We start from the raw sequence: 17218 nt of genomic DNA on the forward strand, positions 1-17218 counted from the left end.
CCACTATGGAGGAGGAAAAGCTTAATAGCAGCTTGTTGGTTCAGAATGCAGTTGCCTACGGAGCAATTCCTTTCTGTTGTGCCCTTGAAGCACAGAAATCCCCAGCAGCTCTGTTGCGCCAGAGCCAGCACCCTGCACTCACCAAGGTCAGCGCCTCCACGCTGGCCCCCATCAGACAGAGGTACCGGACCACATCGAGGATCCCATTGTTGGCTGCAAGATGTAGAGGTGTCCGTCCATACTGGAAGGGAAAAAAATACCAGAAAAGTCTTCTTATTGTTCTTTCATTTTTAAAGTTTTTTTTAAAAGTTTTGAGATAGGGTCTCACTACGTAGCCCAGGTCAGCCTGACCCTGCATTTGTAATCTTCCTGCCTCAGCTTCCTGAGTAGTTAGGGTTACAGGTGAGAGCCACCCACCTCGCTCACAGCTGCTGTTATTAAGACAATTTGACTCACTTCTCCTGGCTGTGGAGGACACTTAGGGCGTGTGTTCCAGGAGAGGCGTCACACAAGCGCTCGGGGTCCACCAAGGAAGGGAGGCAGCCAGGTCAAAGATTTTCAAGGACTGCACAGTTAGAAAAGTGACTTCAAAATGCGAGCTCAAAAGATGACAGCGCAGGAGGCTTGTCAAAGATAAGTCTCTGGCTGTGCTGGCAGAAGAAGGCATAGGTCAGGAGCACGAGGGCCCCAAGTCCCAGCAATATTTATACTAGGTTTGCACTGGGACACAGCCAAGGAGGAAGAGGTGGAAGACAGGAACGAGGGAAAACTCTAGGGCACAGCTACTATGCTTCAGCAGCTCAGGACACTGCAGTAAATTCATAGGGGCCATGAGGAAGAATTCAGGGCTCTGAGGGGACCACCTGTTAGCACCCTAGGAGAGCTATTAACTCAAGGTTCTCCGAGTCTCGACACTGGACTGCTCTGGCATGCTTTCCAGGACTCTGTATCTACAACCCAGCCTTTAGAGTTCGGCTGCTATGATTGTAAGGATTCTGAAAACTCAAGGGGAGCAGGCGAGGAGGTGGAGTGCCCACTCTGAGCAAGGCTGGATGAATGTGTATCCAACAGGCACACTGAGGTGAGTACTCACATAATGAGACAAAGGTGCTAGTTTTCTTTCCATGTTTGTATTTTATCATACTCAAGGGTGTGCAGACTGCACTAAGACACAGAATCAAGAGATATTCTTTCACTCAGGGAAGCCATGAACAAAAATTACTGAGGCACTAAGGACCTGTGAACTGATTAAAGTTTGGGGGTCTGTGTTTTATGCTATTTATTTTGTACTTACTGGTTTTTATTGTGAAGTTAATACATGTTCATTTGAAATATGCAGCTAATATAGAAGGATAAACGAAAGAAAACAAGTCTCCCTCCCCCCTCCACCTCTGCTCACCCATTCCCACGCTCAGAGCACTTTCTGCTTCCCATTTCAGGGCACTGCCTTCCAAGCTGTCACCTCTGAACCCTCGGAAGAAATAAGTGACTTAGGGAAGACGTACTCTGCAGCCCCTGTCACTCTGTCTCACTCACCCAACAGCAGACTATGAATGTTTTTCCTTATCGGTAACTACATCTGTTACGCTTCTAAACAGCCAAATGACACTTGGTGCATGGCCATGTCAGGATTTATCTGGCCAGCTTGACTGGGATGGACCGGAAAGGGGTTCTGATTCCTTGCTGCAAATAATGCTGCAGTCTATGCACACATTCACATTTTGTTTACTATCATCTTTATAGTAATTCAGAAAGCAGATATAAAAGTTCTGAATGCCCTAGAGCTAAGAAGAAAAACAGATTTTGAAGATCTGGATGAAAATGTCTGGGTGATAAAATGTAAGGAAGATATAGGTTTGATCACAGTCTTATAGACAGAAGGGAAACAATGGGCTCAAATAGAAGGAGGGAGAGGGACAAGAAGATGGGCAGTTGTGAAGATTCCATTTTGGATAGAGCAAAACTCAAACTCCTCAACACGACAGTGCAGGCAGTTTGCCCTCTGCACCCCATCTGCGCCTGGCTTCCTCACCTTTCCCCCCAACCTCTTCCCTAAGTAAGTACATTCCAGCCCCTGTGTGTCCAATAGGGTCCTGATGGATTCGCATGCTTTCCTCTGTCCAAAAGTGGGTTTCTGGTTATCATCTGTCAAAGCCATGGTTGTACTAATATTTCTGAGAGCTTTCTCTGGTTCTATATTGTCCACAGTGCAGCTTCTGTGCTTTCCATAGCCCCTGAGCCTGTCACTTTAGTGACAACAATGTGATAGGCTGCTGCTCCCAGATGTGCACACACCTGTCTAAAAGCAGACTGAGGGCATGCCAACCCATTGACACTTACGAGCACCTCTCCCTGCGTCTGGCATCGTGCTGTCTGGAAAGCATTAGCGCAGGCCTGATGTGTGCAGAGCTCCCTTCCTCCTGGACCGGAGTGTGTCAGCCACATGCTTTCTCCACCTTTACTTATTAGAACCAGCCCAGAAAGGTGCCAGCAAGTAAAGGCCACGCACTCTGTGTCATCTTCGTCCTGTCCAGCATGTTCTCTAACAAGGCTGGATTAACAGCCACGCTCCTGGACGTCAAATGAAGGGAGTGAAGTAGGACAGTATTTTCCTTCCACAGCAGTGGACATCAAAGAGTGACACAGTCTTGCCTCACACTATGATGGCAGCAGGATCTGAAAGCATCTGCCCTCTAGAATATGAATCTAGTAGAAGGAGAGGCAACACCACGGGGAGAGAACTACCACAGGCTTGAAGACTGGATGCCCCATGCCACATCCAAATGGACAATGCTGAGTGAGTCTCTGCAAAGCTGAATGCGATGTGACATGGAGGAAAATGAATGCCTTTCTCTTATTTAAGCTTCTCAGGAGTTTCTATCATCAGTCTTTAGAAAATAATAATAATAAAACAATGGGAAGAAATAGAAAAATAAGAGTACTATGGTTTGGGACATGATCTTATCCCTCAATGGTCTGTATGCTTGAGGTTTGCTCCAAGCTAATAGTTTGAGGAAACAACAGAGCCTGCAGAGGTTGGCACAGGATGAGGGGTCAGGCCTCCAGGCATCACCCTCAGAGGGACAAATGCCTCTCTCCATAGTGCATTAGGCCTCAAAGGAATGGGTTGGTTACAATAGTGGGTTGCAAAGTTGCTCCCTCTCTTGCCACATGATATTCCTCTCTCCTCCAGCTTTTTCCTCTCTTCTCCCTCCTCCTGCCTTCCTTCTGGCTGGCCCCTTGCATCCCGGTCATGTGATGACATTCTCCTCACCACATGCAGCCCGAACAGCCTCCCCAGAGCTGACGCTATAGGTCCACCTGATCTCGAACTTTCACTCTCTTAACACTAGGAACTAAATAAACCTGTTTCTTTTATAAAGTGTTCAGTTTTAGGGATTTCGTTACATGAAATAGACTATAATTAAGAGAAACATCACCCCTTCCAAAGGGCAGCAAAGCAACCAGAGCAGCAACGAAGACAATCTACAGTGCCTGTCTGCAGCGCCCCCGAATACAGAGCTGGTGCCAGCCAGTACATTTTCCCTACTAAGGGGGTCTGGGTGAGAGCCTTAAATACTGCTGCTGGTTCTGAGAGGCTCTAACTATAGAACTAACAGGTCTGACTTCTTCTAAGCTCAAATTAATACCAAAACCATGTATTGAATGCCACTTGTGTGACTACTGTGTCATATTGTTAAAAATGAAAGTTCATAGCAGCACTTATGAACTACCAATGGGCACTTGCAGTGTCCAAAATGTAGACTTTCCTATCAAATAAGCCAGGCTGTTCTGCTTTGTTTTTTTTTTTTTTTTTTGTACAGCCCTCAGGACTGAACCCAGGGCCTCATGCATCAAGCATGCACTCCAAGTCACACACTTTTTCATATTTTTGAACAGGAAGTCTGGGATTTGTCTTGCTAAGTTTTTAAAGGGCATGTTTAGCAAGTGCAGTTTACCTTCTTTGGGGGATTGCAGGAGATTTAACCCAGACCTTTCCCTGTAAGAAATGAGCTGTATTACTGAGCTGCATCCCCAGAAGCTGTGCACACAGTAGGCCCACTGTACACACAGTCACCAAGTTTAAAGGAAGTCTACTGAGGGCTCGACATTCCTTGAAACCACTTTACATGCATGTAAAGCATCCTAGAAAAAAAGTCCAAGTCTTGATGCTATATACTATTACACTTGGCCTGTAAGCCACTTGCATAACTGGTGTGGCAAGATTAGAACGGGGTAAACCTGGACAGCACCAGCAGCTGATGCCTGGGGTGTCTCGTTCTTACCTCCCACAACAGGAGGTAACTTCCATTACAATTAGTCATACAGTATGCAAGAAGAATAATTTTCTGTAGAAGTATAATTCTCTGGCTATTTTAGATACTATCTTACCTCAAACAAATTTTGAAAAAATTGTGCTGGCACTGTTTATGGCATTTATAAACAGACAATTCCTGCAATTAAATCAGTTCTGCTGGGACTTTATTTTTAATACAGTCATAGCAAAAGAATACCTGCCATTCATATAGTTACAGATCTAAAATGGCATGTGTATCTAAATGTTCCATCTTATTTGGTGATGAAAATCTCAGTGGGATTCAGAAAAAATGGGTAGCCAACTTCTGAAATCAGCATATGAAATTTTTATGAACCTGGGAGCACATTATTTATTATTTTTACTTTTTAGTTTGCCAGAGGATAGCCTCCCCTTGGTCTTACCAAAGTAGTTAGCATAAAAAGTGTGAGGAACTTTTGACCACAGAATTCCCAATGGAGAAAGACAAGGAAGGCACAAGGTCCTGGGAACCACGATCAAATCATGTCATCAAGAATTTCCTGAGGACTTAGTGCTCCTGACAGATGTCCCCATCTGTACCACGTTAGCATTCTCTATAGGAGCATGTACCCATTCTCATCATATTCTCCCCGCCCCCACCTGAATGCCCACCAGTGGGCCAGTCAGAAAGAAAGTACTTGTTAATATGGTAATGTTTTTGTTATTCCAGGAAACTCTCCAAAAGTCACATGTAAAGTTGGACTAGCTTTAAAAACAAAACAAAAAACTAAGTCCAAGACTGCTCAGATAGCCCAGCGGTCTAAAGTGCCTGCTTAGGCAAGTGTAGGCAGGTGCCGTGCCACCCCGCCCACAGGGAGGGCTGAGCCTGCCAAAAAAACAAACAAAAACCAAAAAACAAGTCAATATGGGTGATATTCACTTTGAATAATAAAACACAAACAGAAACTTGGCCCAAACCCAGAAACAGGGACACAGACACAGGTGGATTCTGCAGGGATCTTATCCTCTACACTTACCTTGTTTGAGATGTCTAAAGCACAATTTGCTTCACAGAGGGCCACCACGATCGGAACGTTGCCATCTTTGCAGGCCACATGAAGTGGGGTGTTGCCGTGCCTGTCTTGGAAGTTGACCAAGCACCCTTGGCTGATGAGAGTCTTGATGACCTCCATCTGACACCGCCGCACAGCAAGATGAAGGGCAATATGCTCATCCTGGAAACAAACCAAGGCCCTGAGTGCTTTGCACTTAGGCAGGGGGCCCCCATCTCCTCCACCTCTCCTACCATCACCAGCTAAGGCTTAATTAGCAAAAGGACCATTAGCACCAGCCTAGAGCAGGATTTAAGCAGTTATTGACTATTCTAGGAGGGTGAGAGAGGCTTTATCTGCTCGGCTCTGAATGACCATAGCCTAAAAGGAGCATGAGCTTGAGTGATTTAGACTCAGGCAGTGAAACCAAGTGGAAAATACTCACACTTCATCTCTGAATTTATCACACATAAGTAATCCCTCGTACTTCAGTAGCTAGTTTAATGTAGTATTAAAAAACATACTTCTAGAAACATCTGCCCAGCAACACTAACTTCTAGACAAGAAGCCTATTTTTTTTATCTTATAGCAGGAGAAACTGTGTGAAAACAGTAAGAAATAATCTGCTCAGGGCTGTCATATACATGTTGGCAGACATAACCTCCTTAACTCTGCATCCCACAGGAACGAGCCTGTGAATTCATGCCACTCAGTACAGCCTCCCTGGGGAGTAGGTGTGCTGAGATCAGGCCTCAGTGAGACAGTTCTGAAGCTTCTCTGTACCACAGATTCCCTACCTCAACACTCTCACAATTTTGAGCCAGAGAGCACAGCTGGGAGGCTCCCCACCACTGTTCCTGATCTACCAGATGTCAGTAGCAAGTGTACCTCAGTGTGGCAACCCAGCTATGTCTCTAGACATGGTCCAAAGTCCCCTATGGGCAACACTGTCCCTCCAGAGAACCAGTGTTTCCTACCAAGACAACATTTCACAAATAGAACTTCATATATTAACTACAATATCCTAAATCTAACTATATGTGGCAACATCAACATTAAAGTATACATTCACAATAAAAGCAGATTATGCTGAGTTTGCTTAAAATGGAAACACCCAGTCTAGAACCTAAATTGCTAGATAAGTAAGACTGGTTTATCATCTTTTTACAAAATAGGAAGTGGTGGGAGTAATAAAGCACCTATTTCTTTGTGAACCTAAAAATAGTGTATTTCCAGTTTCAGTTCTCCAAGAGATTTGTCTGGGATTTAATGATCATCCCAGCACTGCGCTTGCTCAGAAGCTGCAAAGGGTAAAATTAAAAGAGGCCAAAATAGTTGGACTGACTCATAAACTTTGTTACATGCTACAAATAAATATTACGTATTACACCAAATCTAGAAAAGTTCACATCATCTTTAAGACAGAGAAAAGATAACTGCAAGTTGTTGTATTCAAGAGCTTGGTGTCTGCAGAAACACACTGAGGAGTCCTGCAGTCCGTGAGGCCCCCAGATCACTTCCCTGTACTGGGACGCCCTCCTCCATAACGCACCTTGTCGGCAGCATTAAGGTCAGCTCCGTGCTCAGCCAGACACTCCACAATGTCATGGTAGCCCCTGGCAGAGGCTGTCAGGAGTGGCGTCTCTCCTTCCCGGTTCTTGATGTTCACGTTACAGCCGGCTTCACAAAGGGCTTTGGCCACGGAGTAATAGCCATGCCAGGCAGCACAGTGCAGGGGGGTTTCTTCTTCCTGGCCCAGAGAGCAGCACACCGAGAAGGGTAACACGACGATGTGAAGGAAAGCAGAGGCATGGTGAGAAACTTGGAATTCAGGAGCAAATTCAAGGCAGGTGGTAGGGGTAAGAGCTCCCAGCTATTGGGGCAAAATATTTATCTAAAATAAAAACCCCAGTGTGAGATATGACCAGTAAGAGGCAGACTCAGTATCTCTCCTTTCTTACTTTGCTTTCCTTAAAATTTGTATCGGAGGAATTTGACTTTCTCGGCATTTACTAACAAGTAACTTTGGGGAGCCACTGGAAATCAACTCAGCTTTTCTGAACACAGCCTTTGTGTGGGTGGGTGTGTAGTAAATCTTACTGGTGAAACTGTCTTCCTTTACTGCATCTGAAACTATTAACAGGAAGAGGGCACTTCTCCGAGCAAGAATTCTAAGTCTTATTGCCTTAACATTCCCTTACATATATAACACAAAGATGAGTCACAGCAGCATGATTGCTTTGGCAAGAAAGCAATCAAACATCTATGCTTTAAGTAGTGAAAGAAAGGGCTGGCCTGGAGGTTTCTGAGCACTGTGAGGTCCGCACCTTCACTGTCAACAGGAACACTTAGTTGTGTGTGAGCCAAAGGTCCTGGTAGTGACCAGTGTGAACTCTGAAACCAGACTATGTTGGGTTTGAGCCCAGCTCCAACCATTTAGGAGAGCTGAGCACGTCACAGAACTTTCCTCTCCCTCAGTGCCTCATCTGTCAAATGAGGGTGGCAGTGCCAGTGGACTACCTCACAGTATTCCCCAAGATTAAATGAAGGAGTGCAGCATTAGGACGTGAACCTGGCGCCAACACTTCTCCTACACTGGGTGCTCTCACTATGTGCCCTCAATAAGGACCAGTAAGAAGTCTAAGTTGGATGAAACGCCAAAGATGCCAGCGATTATCTTCCTGCCTGCACGGTATACAGGGCGCACATCGGCCACTGCAACCTACCTTGTCCTGGAAGTCAGGATTGGATCCGAAGCTGCACAGAAGCTGAACCACGTCAGCGTGGCCATAGCGAGCTGCCACGTGCAGAGCTGTTTCTCCAGACTGCAAAAGAAACAGGCCAAGCCCACTCAGTGAGCAGGCAGTGGAGGCCAAAATGCAAGGCCTGCACTCCTCCAGGATGCCCATGTCCTCCTCTTGGTGGCACCCGCTTCCTCAGATCACACATCCTGGAGATGGACCAGGGGCCCAGAGACAGGCATCCACCTGTAGTGGAGTTGAGGGACACAACAGCTCACGCGTCTAGTGACATCCCAAGTGCACACAGTGAGACAGCTTGCCTTTTCCATGATGGCATGCTGAGCCTTCATGACATACAGATACTTGTAGCTGTCAGCTTTAAGACACACAAATATCCTTTTTAATTATTAGGTTCATCTTACTGCAGTTATTTAAATGTATAGTTTTATTTATTAAAAAGTTTCTTATTCTATGACCTGCCTATGCTTAGAAAGTTACTTCTTATTCTTAAGAGATGTTAAATCATCACTATCAGATCATGTAACAACTTTCTGTGAATAAAGAACAAGCAAAATCCTCTAAGATACTTTACTTATATTTGCCTCTGCCCCCATCTGAATAAACTAAAAAGAGAGAAAGTAAGGCATTGTGTTATCAACTGCCAAGAACTATGTCATGATATACGTATTATGGCTTGGATCTTAAACATCCCCTAAGGTCTGTCTATGTGCTAGAGTTCAGGGCCAGCCTATAGCACCACTGTGATATGGTGAACCTAAGTTAGGTTGAGTCGGGGAAAGGAAGTCAGCTCACTGGCATGTGTCCTTGCAGGGACGCTGGCCCCAGCCACTTCCTGTCATTCTAGGACACTATCATGTGAGTAGCTGTATCCTGCCACTCTGCCCACCATGACGCTCTGCCTCACCACAGGCTCCAGAGCAACACAGCCAACTGGCCACAGACTGAAACTTCTGAAAGCATGAGCTGATATAAACTTTTCCTATTTTTAAGATAATTTCTCAGCTATTTTTTCATAGTGACCAAAAGCTACTTAACACAACCTGTCTCTGCTGATAAGGTTTTGCTTTGTTTCTCAGGATGGGCTTGAACTTAGGATCCTCCTCCCTCAAGTTTTATAGCAGCTAACATTACAGAGGTGTGCTCTCATACCTTGCTAACATGGTCTCTTTGATGTGAATGTCATTCCTTAGGTAACAGTACAGTGCACAACCCATTCAACTGCAAGTGGCAGCCTTAAATTAGCATTGCAAATTAATTTATAAGCATTGAAAACATTTGCCTGAAATGTTGCATAGCAGAATAAATAATAAGAAAGTAGAAAATCCTAGGGTTAGTCAGGCACAGGACTATTTTATGAACTAAATAAAACAGATGTATATACTGATAAATCAAAAAGTTAGCTAGCATCTTGGTTCCACAAAGCCTTACTTGGTGTGCATTATTACCTAATCTGCTAGGGCTGGTGACTGTGGGTCAGCAGTGTCAACTTTTTCAAAGGGAAGAGAATGATAGGTATTTGTTTAGCAGAATGAAGTGAATCAGAATTCCAAGATTCAGGTCTCTTTCTAGTTGCTTTCCTGTTAGAACTTGGGGTATTCATGTCATGGGAAAGATAATTCAGTGCTCTCATAGTGTGACAACTATCTAGCAGATTTCACTGTAAGACAGATTTCAAAATTAGACCAAGTCACAGGCAAAGGAAATTTCAGCTTTAAACTCTCTGCAGGAGGCTCTTGGTCTTGAACCTTCACTCTGGGGTCCTGGTACCCCTGTCATACCCCTTACCTTGTCTTTCACATCCAAAGGGCACTTGTTCTCACTGAGAAATTTCAAAGTGTCCACATGGCCATGCCGAGAGGCCCAGTACACAGCATTGGATCCACCCTGCACAAAGACCAACGTGGAGTCACAACAGCAGAGAACTGACAGAGCTGAACACATGTTTCCTTCAGAACCACTCAATTTCCCTTCCTATACAATGACAAACCCAAAGAGGCCACTTCCAAAAGGAAAAAAAGTTCTTCAATGTTCACAGTTTTAGCAACTGTACTATAGTTTTGTAAGGCATTAGCATTAGGGAATGCTATGTGTAGGGTACAAAGGAATTCTCTGTGCTGTCTTTGTAAGTTCCTTGGTAAATCTGCAATTACTTGAAAGCAAAAGACTGAATTCTTCAGCCAGTTTCCCTCAGTACCTGCAGATGGAGCTAGGCCCTCTGCAGACACCCATGTCCATGGCTGCTCAACCCCCTTCTAGGAAATGATGTGGAATTCATGTAGATCCATTGCCTACTTTTATTTATTTGTTCCTATCCTCTTGAATACCTTAAACATTTCTAAATTAACTGTAATACTCAAGAGAATAGAAATCCGGGTAAGTAGTTGTTAGAGTATATTGTTTAGATAAGAACAAGATGAAAACCTTTCTGCATTTTTTTCTCTACGTATTTTTGATCCATGGTTGGTTGAATCCAGGGATGCAGACCTCACCCATGCAGAACCCATGAATATACAGAGCTGACTATGTTGTGAAGAGGCAGATTTCACCCCCTGACAGCGCTGCTGGCATATGTGGGAGCTGAGGACAGATTCACTGTAAGGATTACCAAAAGGATTACTAATTTGGTCTATACTTCTGGGCTACATACCTCAAAAGGTATCATTCATACTTGGGTGCCATGACTCTCATAATGCCAAATTCTTTTCTGAATAACTTAAGTAGATAATGAAAACTTTTGCAACTCTGACATCTAACACTGCTGAGAAGCAACATCTGAGGTAGGTACAAAGAAATTCTGATACTGAACCATAGAAGAGAAAAAACATTTGACATTTTCTAATGGATCTTTGGAAATACATTACATGGGCTATTTAAATAATTCACTTTTGTAGGAAACTGGGGGATGAATTAGGACATTAGATATACATTTTTTTCTAGTACCCCTACAACTAAAAATATATTCATTTTTTAATAAAACACAGTTATGACCTTATCCTGGACATCAATTCTTGAGCCTCTTTTTAGAAGCAGCTGCAGTATTTGAATATTCCCACAACCAGCAGCAATGAGTAATGGAGGTGTCCCGTGCTGGAACAGAGGAGAAAAACAGTGATTATTCAAGTCTGATAGAAAAGAAAAGGCCTACACTGCTACTGCCGCCTCTTCTCTGACCTCCCAACCGAGCTACACAGCCCTCCCAGGTCTCAGGCCCAGTGTTATGGGTGGGTGGCAGGACCACAGCAGAACAAAAAGCAATGCTTCTCTTGGATTCCTAGTCAAATGGCACTGTCATCTGCAGGATGAGCAGGCCTGACATTCCATGGATGGAAGTACAACAGCGAAATGAAGGCAAGCCCTCAATGCAGGTAACTGCAATCATTCTGAACAGGAACAACTTTCCTTGTGTTAGGGCCTTCCAGTTGGAGGGGAGAATGGAGAAGCACCTAGTATCATTCCACACTTGGGCTTGGTGGTGTACATCACTGACACTTCCCTGGCTGAGGAGAAACAGACCTTGTTGGGTTGGTTAACATCATAGTTGGACAGTGAGCCCAGGAGGTGCTGCAGGCCTGGGACGTTGTCATCATTGATGGCATGGATGATGGCTTTCATCACGAATGAGTCCTCCTCGTCCTGGAGCGACACAGTGAGAACAGAAAGAACGAGCAGCTTGTTGGCCCTGTTTTTACCAACATTAGCAAAGACACTGCTTACTAGTTAAAAGGAATAGCAGAGGAAAGTGAGCCATTTACTACCTTAAGCACCTGGTCATGAAGGGAATGGGGAGGTGACTTTGTCCCCTTTTCATGTTGCCAGCTAACACTATCTACTCTTTACCTGAGCCAGTGCCACCTGCACCATAACCCATACAGGAAAGAGCTTCTAAGATTCAGATTCTGAACAATGATGACAGGAAAACCTTTGTGTTTATCATAGAAATTTGTTAAATTACAGTGCTAGAAGCCACTATGGGGAATTTCATGTAAAATACAGACTCTCTGGATAAGGAAAAGAAAAACCGTAACCCCCAGGAAACAACGTATTTGTACCGGGGATCAAACTCGGGACCTTGCGCTTGCAGGAACGCACTTACTGAGTTATCTCTCTGGCCCCAAAATAGTATATTTGGATAAGATACATTCTTAAGTTATAGAATCAATGTTTTCAAGCACTGTAATGTCTTCTTTATGGCTAAAATAAGATGGCAAAATTCTCTGATGCCTGATCATAAGGGGAAAAACATAAAGCTAGAAGTCAGAAAAAAGAAAATGGGCATATTTCTAATCACAAAGGAGAGATAACTGCAGGGTACTGAACACAAAGTTTGTTAATTCTTTGCCACCTTGCTATTTTTTTAACAAGGTATTTCCAAACTAGGTCCATTAAACTAAAGAATAACCTAGAAAAACCCTGTTATGGCTTGTCTAGATGTCCAAAGCCCCATACAGTCACAGGTGCGGCTTTTCCAGAAATGGCTGAATCTACATTGTGTGACTGATTCATGGTTCAATGTTAGGATCAGTCCAGTGACTGGACTGCCAATGCCCTAACCCCATAGACTCAATATAATATAAGGGACATAGAGAGGCTTGTCTCCTTTATCTTTGGCTGTCATGAATTGTTTCTTCTACTCCATGTGCCACTTAGCCTTGGAGCCAGCCAATTATGGACTGAACCTCTACGAACTGTGAGCTAAATAAATCTATCCCTCTTTAACTTTGGGTGTTGGGCATTTTTGTCTCAACAATGTGAAAAAAGTAACTAAGACTGTATGTTTAACAATACCATTTGTTTTGCTCCTCTATCACAATCCAAATAGAGGACTAGGAGTCACCTGCATGGGGGTGAAATGCTAGCTAAATGGGCTATGTGGACAAAATAAAATAGAATCTGAGACCAAATCCTCAAGACTAACACAGAGGCAAGGAGTGATACTGGCTTCTGGGAGTGAGGGTTCCCTTACCGGGATCTCTTACACAAAGCATTTCACTGTGATGCATGTATTTTTCTTCTAGCCAATTACGCAGAATGATAATTTACAATCCTTAGTCATTCACATTATCCTACTCAGATTCTCAATATTCATCTTTCTCTTGGTTCCACAGCTACCCTCAAACAATTCCCAAGGAGGCCTCCTTTCTCCTCTCCCTTTTATTCCTAACTTATTTCCCATCCCACTTGCTTTTTTCTTTTAACATCTCTTATCTCTTTTTACTGTACAGGACTAGGTGTGGAGGTGTAGTAAAGCTATAGCTTCAGAGAAGAAAAGAGCTAGCGCATGCTGGTGTGTGCTTGTGCTTGTGCAGTCCGCAGCTCCACTCTGAGTACTCAGTTACAGGACGAGGCGCTTTCCCTCACCCTCACACGCCCACCCTTTCTGGAGTCCCATTCACCTCCAGCAGCAACAAAGCCCTGCTGTTTGTCCGGGGAGCTGCGCTGAATGCACACCTGTTAGTTATATCTGAAAAGCTAACTGGGATTGCATTTCAGCTTGGATTAAGGGGAGAAAAGGTGGTGCTATTCTCAAGGGCCTTGGGCAATGAAATGTCAGTAAACCAAGTGTGTGGTTTTCTCATCTGACATGACAGCCATCAGAGTGGCCTTTTCCTTGACATCCTGGGGTAGGGGAAGAAGGTGAGGATGGTCTGCCCCTTCTGTACATGGCCACTGAGAGCACTCATTTTAGCTCCTTCAAAGTAGAATAAGCTCTGGTCTTCTCCACTGCTAAGCTCTCCTTTACAGGGGTGGGAGTGAGGGAGATGCGTACATACATGTGTGTATGTGTACACGATACATGGTGTGAGGAAGAGAGTGAGCAGCCTGAGAGGTACCACCCAAATGAAAAAAGGAGGAGAAAAGCCACAGAGGACATCAAATCAGCTACCTCAATGACTTTTGGTTTTCTGGGTTGCTGAAGAACCAGAACAATGTACACACTTCAACTACACAGCAGCAAGAAAGAGGCTCACCAAAGCACACAGGTTTGCTTACCAGAGTATCATCACTTCTGGCAACGCTCACGTTACTTCTGGACAAGAATGACCTGGACAGTCTTTGGCACAGTGATATCAAGCGAACGGATTGCTTTAAAAATAACAACAACAAAAAGTCAGGGGAAGAGGAAGAAAGGGAGCTTACACAACACCATCCAAATTATTGCAAATAACAAAGTCTTTAAGGTGGCATTCATTGCTGACAGCATGCCTTCTCTGGGGGATGGGTGATCCCACGACAGTTGTACTATATTTGCTTGAAGAATAATTTTAAAGGTCTTACAAATCAGACAATCTGATAGAGATTCTTCTGCATTTTATTATTGAGCTGCAGAACTCTGCATCCCTCTTTCTCCATACTTGCTCCTCTGTTCTCTGAGGAGTGTAATGACACCGGCAAACTGCTTGTAGGTCTCTCAAGCAGCAGTGTACAGGGCCAGCAGCTTAGGACACAGGATACAGTGGCCCCTGGACTCAGCAGTGTGGTCGATAACGTGATTATCAGAGCCCGTACAGTTATCGATGAGCTAGTGTGGGATACCTTGGTCTACAGGACAGATATTTCCGTATTTATTACGCATGTATGAATGCTCAAAGGCAGAAGCACCAGCTAAGCAGAAGCAGAAAGAGGAGACACTCCAGTAGTTCTCTACCCTTTAAGCCTCAGCAAGGGCTTCAGAGTCTAGTTCTGGTGTGCTTAGCTCCATCAAGGCACCCACAGCTTGATGGGGGTGAACAGGAGGTATATGCTGGCCAGTGCCAGGAGACACAGGCAGCGCTTGCTTCCTCTGGATTTGCCATGATTGTGGCAATACTAAGCCACCTATCACAGTCCAAAACTTGAATTTCAATTGCTCCGAGGCGGCTCGTACCAGGGGCTCTTGTCCCAGAAACACTGGGGCACAGGCCATCCACCCTAAGAAAGTAAAATAGCTGCACTGCTAATGCTCCTGTCCCTATCTGGTCCCAGCCCCTCAGGAACCAAGGAGGAAACAAAAAGATCATTTACATACACTCTGATAAAAATGTATTGGCGGGGCAGGGGAGATGGCTCAGTGGAATAAGCGCTTCCCTGGCAAGCACAAGGGCCTGAGTTCAATCCCCGGTTCCAAAAAAAAAAAAAAAAAAATGTATTGGCACGCCGTTTACCCTAAAGAACAAATTTATTTAAAATGCTTCTTGCTATATTTATAAAAAGACTTCATTGTAAATTTATGATACTGATAAAAATTGCTTTGGAATTAATTTGACAAAAGAAATTTCAAAATTACATTAGAGAGAGTTAGAACAGACTAAATAGTTTCTGCTTGTCTTTAACAGTAGGGTAATGGTGCAGAGGAATACAGCGAATGAAAAAGAAAATTATTTTATTTTCCTATTGCCAATATCAGAAGAGATGAACCTTGACTAGACAGAACTAATGCAGAAAAACAATTTATTAACCCTTCCACATCAAACAATCTTACTGTACTGATTTGTGTCTACTTGTTCCCCCAAAGCTTCATGTAGTCATGGGGCGGCTTCTAGAGTGTGTGATTAATTCATGATCCAATGCTGGGCTGATGGGTGTTAAGGGCTGCTGGACTATGGGCGTGAGTGCTACACCCATGCGGGGGCGGAAAGCCTGAATGTAACATAAGGAAGGAAGAGAAGTTTGCTAGTTGCCTCAACTGCAGCCACTACTCCTCCCTTTGGTCTTTGCTGTTTTCTGCATCCATGAACAGCTACCCTCTATCATGTGCCACTCTGCCTTAGAGCCAGCCAAGTAGGACTGAAACCTCCACAAACTGAGCTAGATAAGCCTTTTTTTCCTTGATTTTGGGTGTTAGGTATTCCAGCAATGAGAGAAAAATAACAATCACTTACTTTCCATTTTTTCCGGGCTGCAAACTTCTTGAATTTCTCCATATTTACTGCGGAAGCTTTTCTACTAAGTGCTTGTTGTGTATCTTTAGGCTAAAATGAAAATTGAGAAAAAAAAATCTAGAGCTCTCCAACTACAGAAATGGGTTATATGACAATTTTTAAAAATATCTTATTATTCTAAATGAGCTTAAATTTTTGCCTTCCTAAAATTACAAGCTGGGAAAACACAAAATCTAGGAACTTAGTCTTAGCAATAGAGCTCTTCACTGGAGGTTTAATATAATCCATAAAAACTGGATCTGTAAATAAGTTGAGCTTGTTGTCAAAACAAACCACAACTTACAACTTTCCATACTGATAGTCTGAAGATGGCAAGGTAGGCACAAAGTTTCTGAACCTGGTACTGTCAAGCAATTTCAAGCTGGAAGGAACCTCACAGGCGTGTAAATTTGGTGGCTTCTACTGCACTTGAATTCCTTCTACTGCATATATCTAGTTCAATAGATACATTTAGAAACTGGGCTCACATCCAAAAAAAGCAGGTGACAATATGGATAGCTTAGGCAGGCAGTGTCCTCTCCTTGTCCCCAGCCTACTTCTAGAATGCCACCTGTGGGTTCCATGATTTTGTTCTGTAACTGTCATATTGCCGTGATATGGTCTGAATCTTAACTCTCTCACCAAAGGCTCATATGTTAAAGGTGTGGTCACCAGCCTGTGGTGCTCCAGGAAATGGTGGAACGTGGTGGCAGTCTAGTGGGAGGAGGTCAGGCTGCTGGTGTGGGGACGCCAAACCCTCCCTGCCTCCCTCTTTCCTTCTAGGCCACAAGGTGAGCTACTCTGGCCTGCCACATATGTGTCTCATGACGGGTCCAAAAACAGCAGAGCCAAGTGAGCAATGACCAACCATGAGCTGAAAGAAGCCTTTTTCCTTCAGGTATTTTGTCACAGCAATGGGAAATTAATGCATCCCCTGACTTCAGTCCTTTTGACTTGAGGATGAATCAACATTAATTTCTTTAACTCAAATGCCTACAGGCAGGTAATGTGTAAGTGTTATATGTTAGGGATGGCCACTTGCCCTAGTGAAAGGTGGCAGTGTCATGCCCCATGGGCCTGTGGCACAGGGACTTAAGCTTGGGAGATTTTCACATTTTTTCAAGAGAAGCTAGAAATCCAGATTTTTATATAAAATTTACATTGTTGAAATTCAAATTTTAGGGGCTGGGGAGATAGCTCAGTGGTCTAAGTGCCTGCCTAACAAGTGCA

General features: G+C 44.0%; 1 protein-coding gene across 3 annotated transcripts in view; it reads right to left on the reverse strand.

Moving 5' to 3' along the window:
• Positions 1 to 17218, reverse strand: part of Dapk1 (death associated protein kinase 1) — a 210393-nt gene that overhangs the window by 50627 nt on the left and 142548 nt on the right. For all 3 annotated transcript variants that reach the window (XM_023699135.1, XM_023699134.1, XM_004639380.2), the window contains exons 10-18: positions 15950 to 16039; positions 14082 to 14174; positions 11604 to 11723; positions 11079 to 11177; positions 9876 to 9974; positions 8055 to 8153; positions 6881 to 7078; positions 5314 to 5511; positions 143 to 241 (exon numbers count right to left, since the gene is read on the reverse strand). In XM_023699135.1, the coding sequence (XP_023554903.1) occupies positions 143 to 241; positions 5314 to 5511; positions 6881 to 7078; positions 8055 to 8153; positions 9876 to 9974; positions 11079 to 11177; positions 11604 to 11723; positions 14082 to 14174; positions 15950 to 16039 (1095 nt within the window). The remainder of the gene's footprint in view (positions 1 to 142; positions 242 to 5313; positions 5512 to 6880; positions 7079 to 8054; positions 8154 to 9875; positions 9975 to 11078; positions 11178 to 11603; positions 11724 to 14081; positions 14175 to 15949; positions 16040 to 17218) is intronic.

Source organism: Octodon degus, unplaced genomic scaffold, assembly GCF_000260255.1.
Source record: "Octodon degus isolate 3935 unplaced genomic scaffold, OctDeg1.0 scaffold00111, whole genome shotgun sequence".
NCBI lineage: Eukaryota > Metazoa > Chordata > Mammalia > Rodentia > Octodontidae > Octodon > Octodon degus.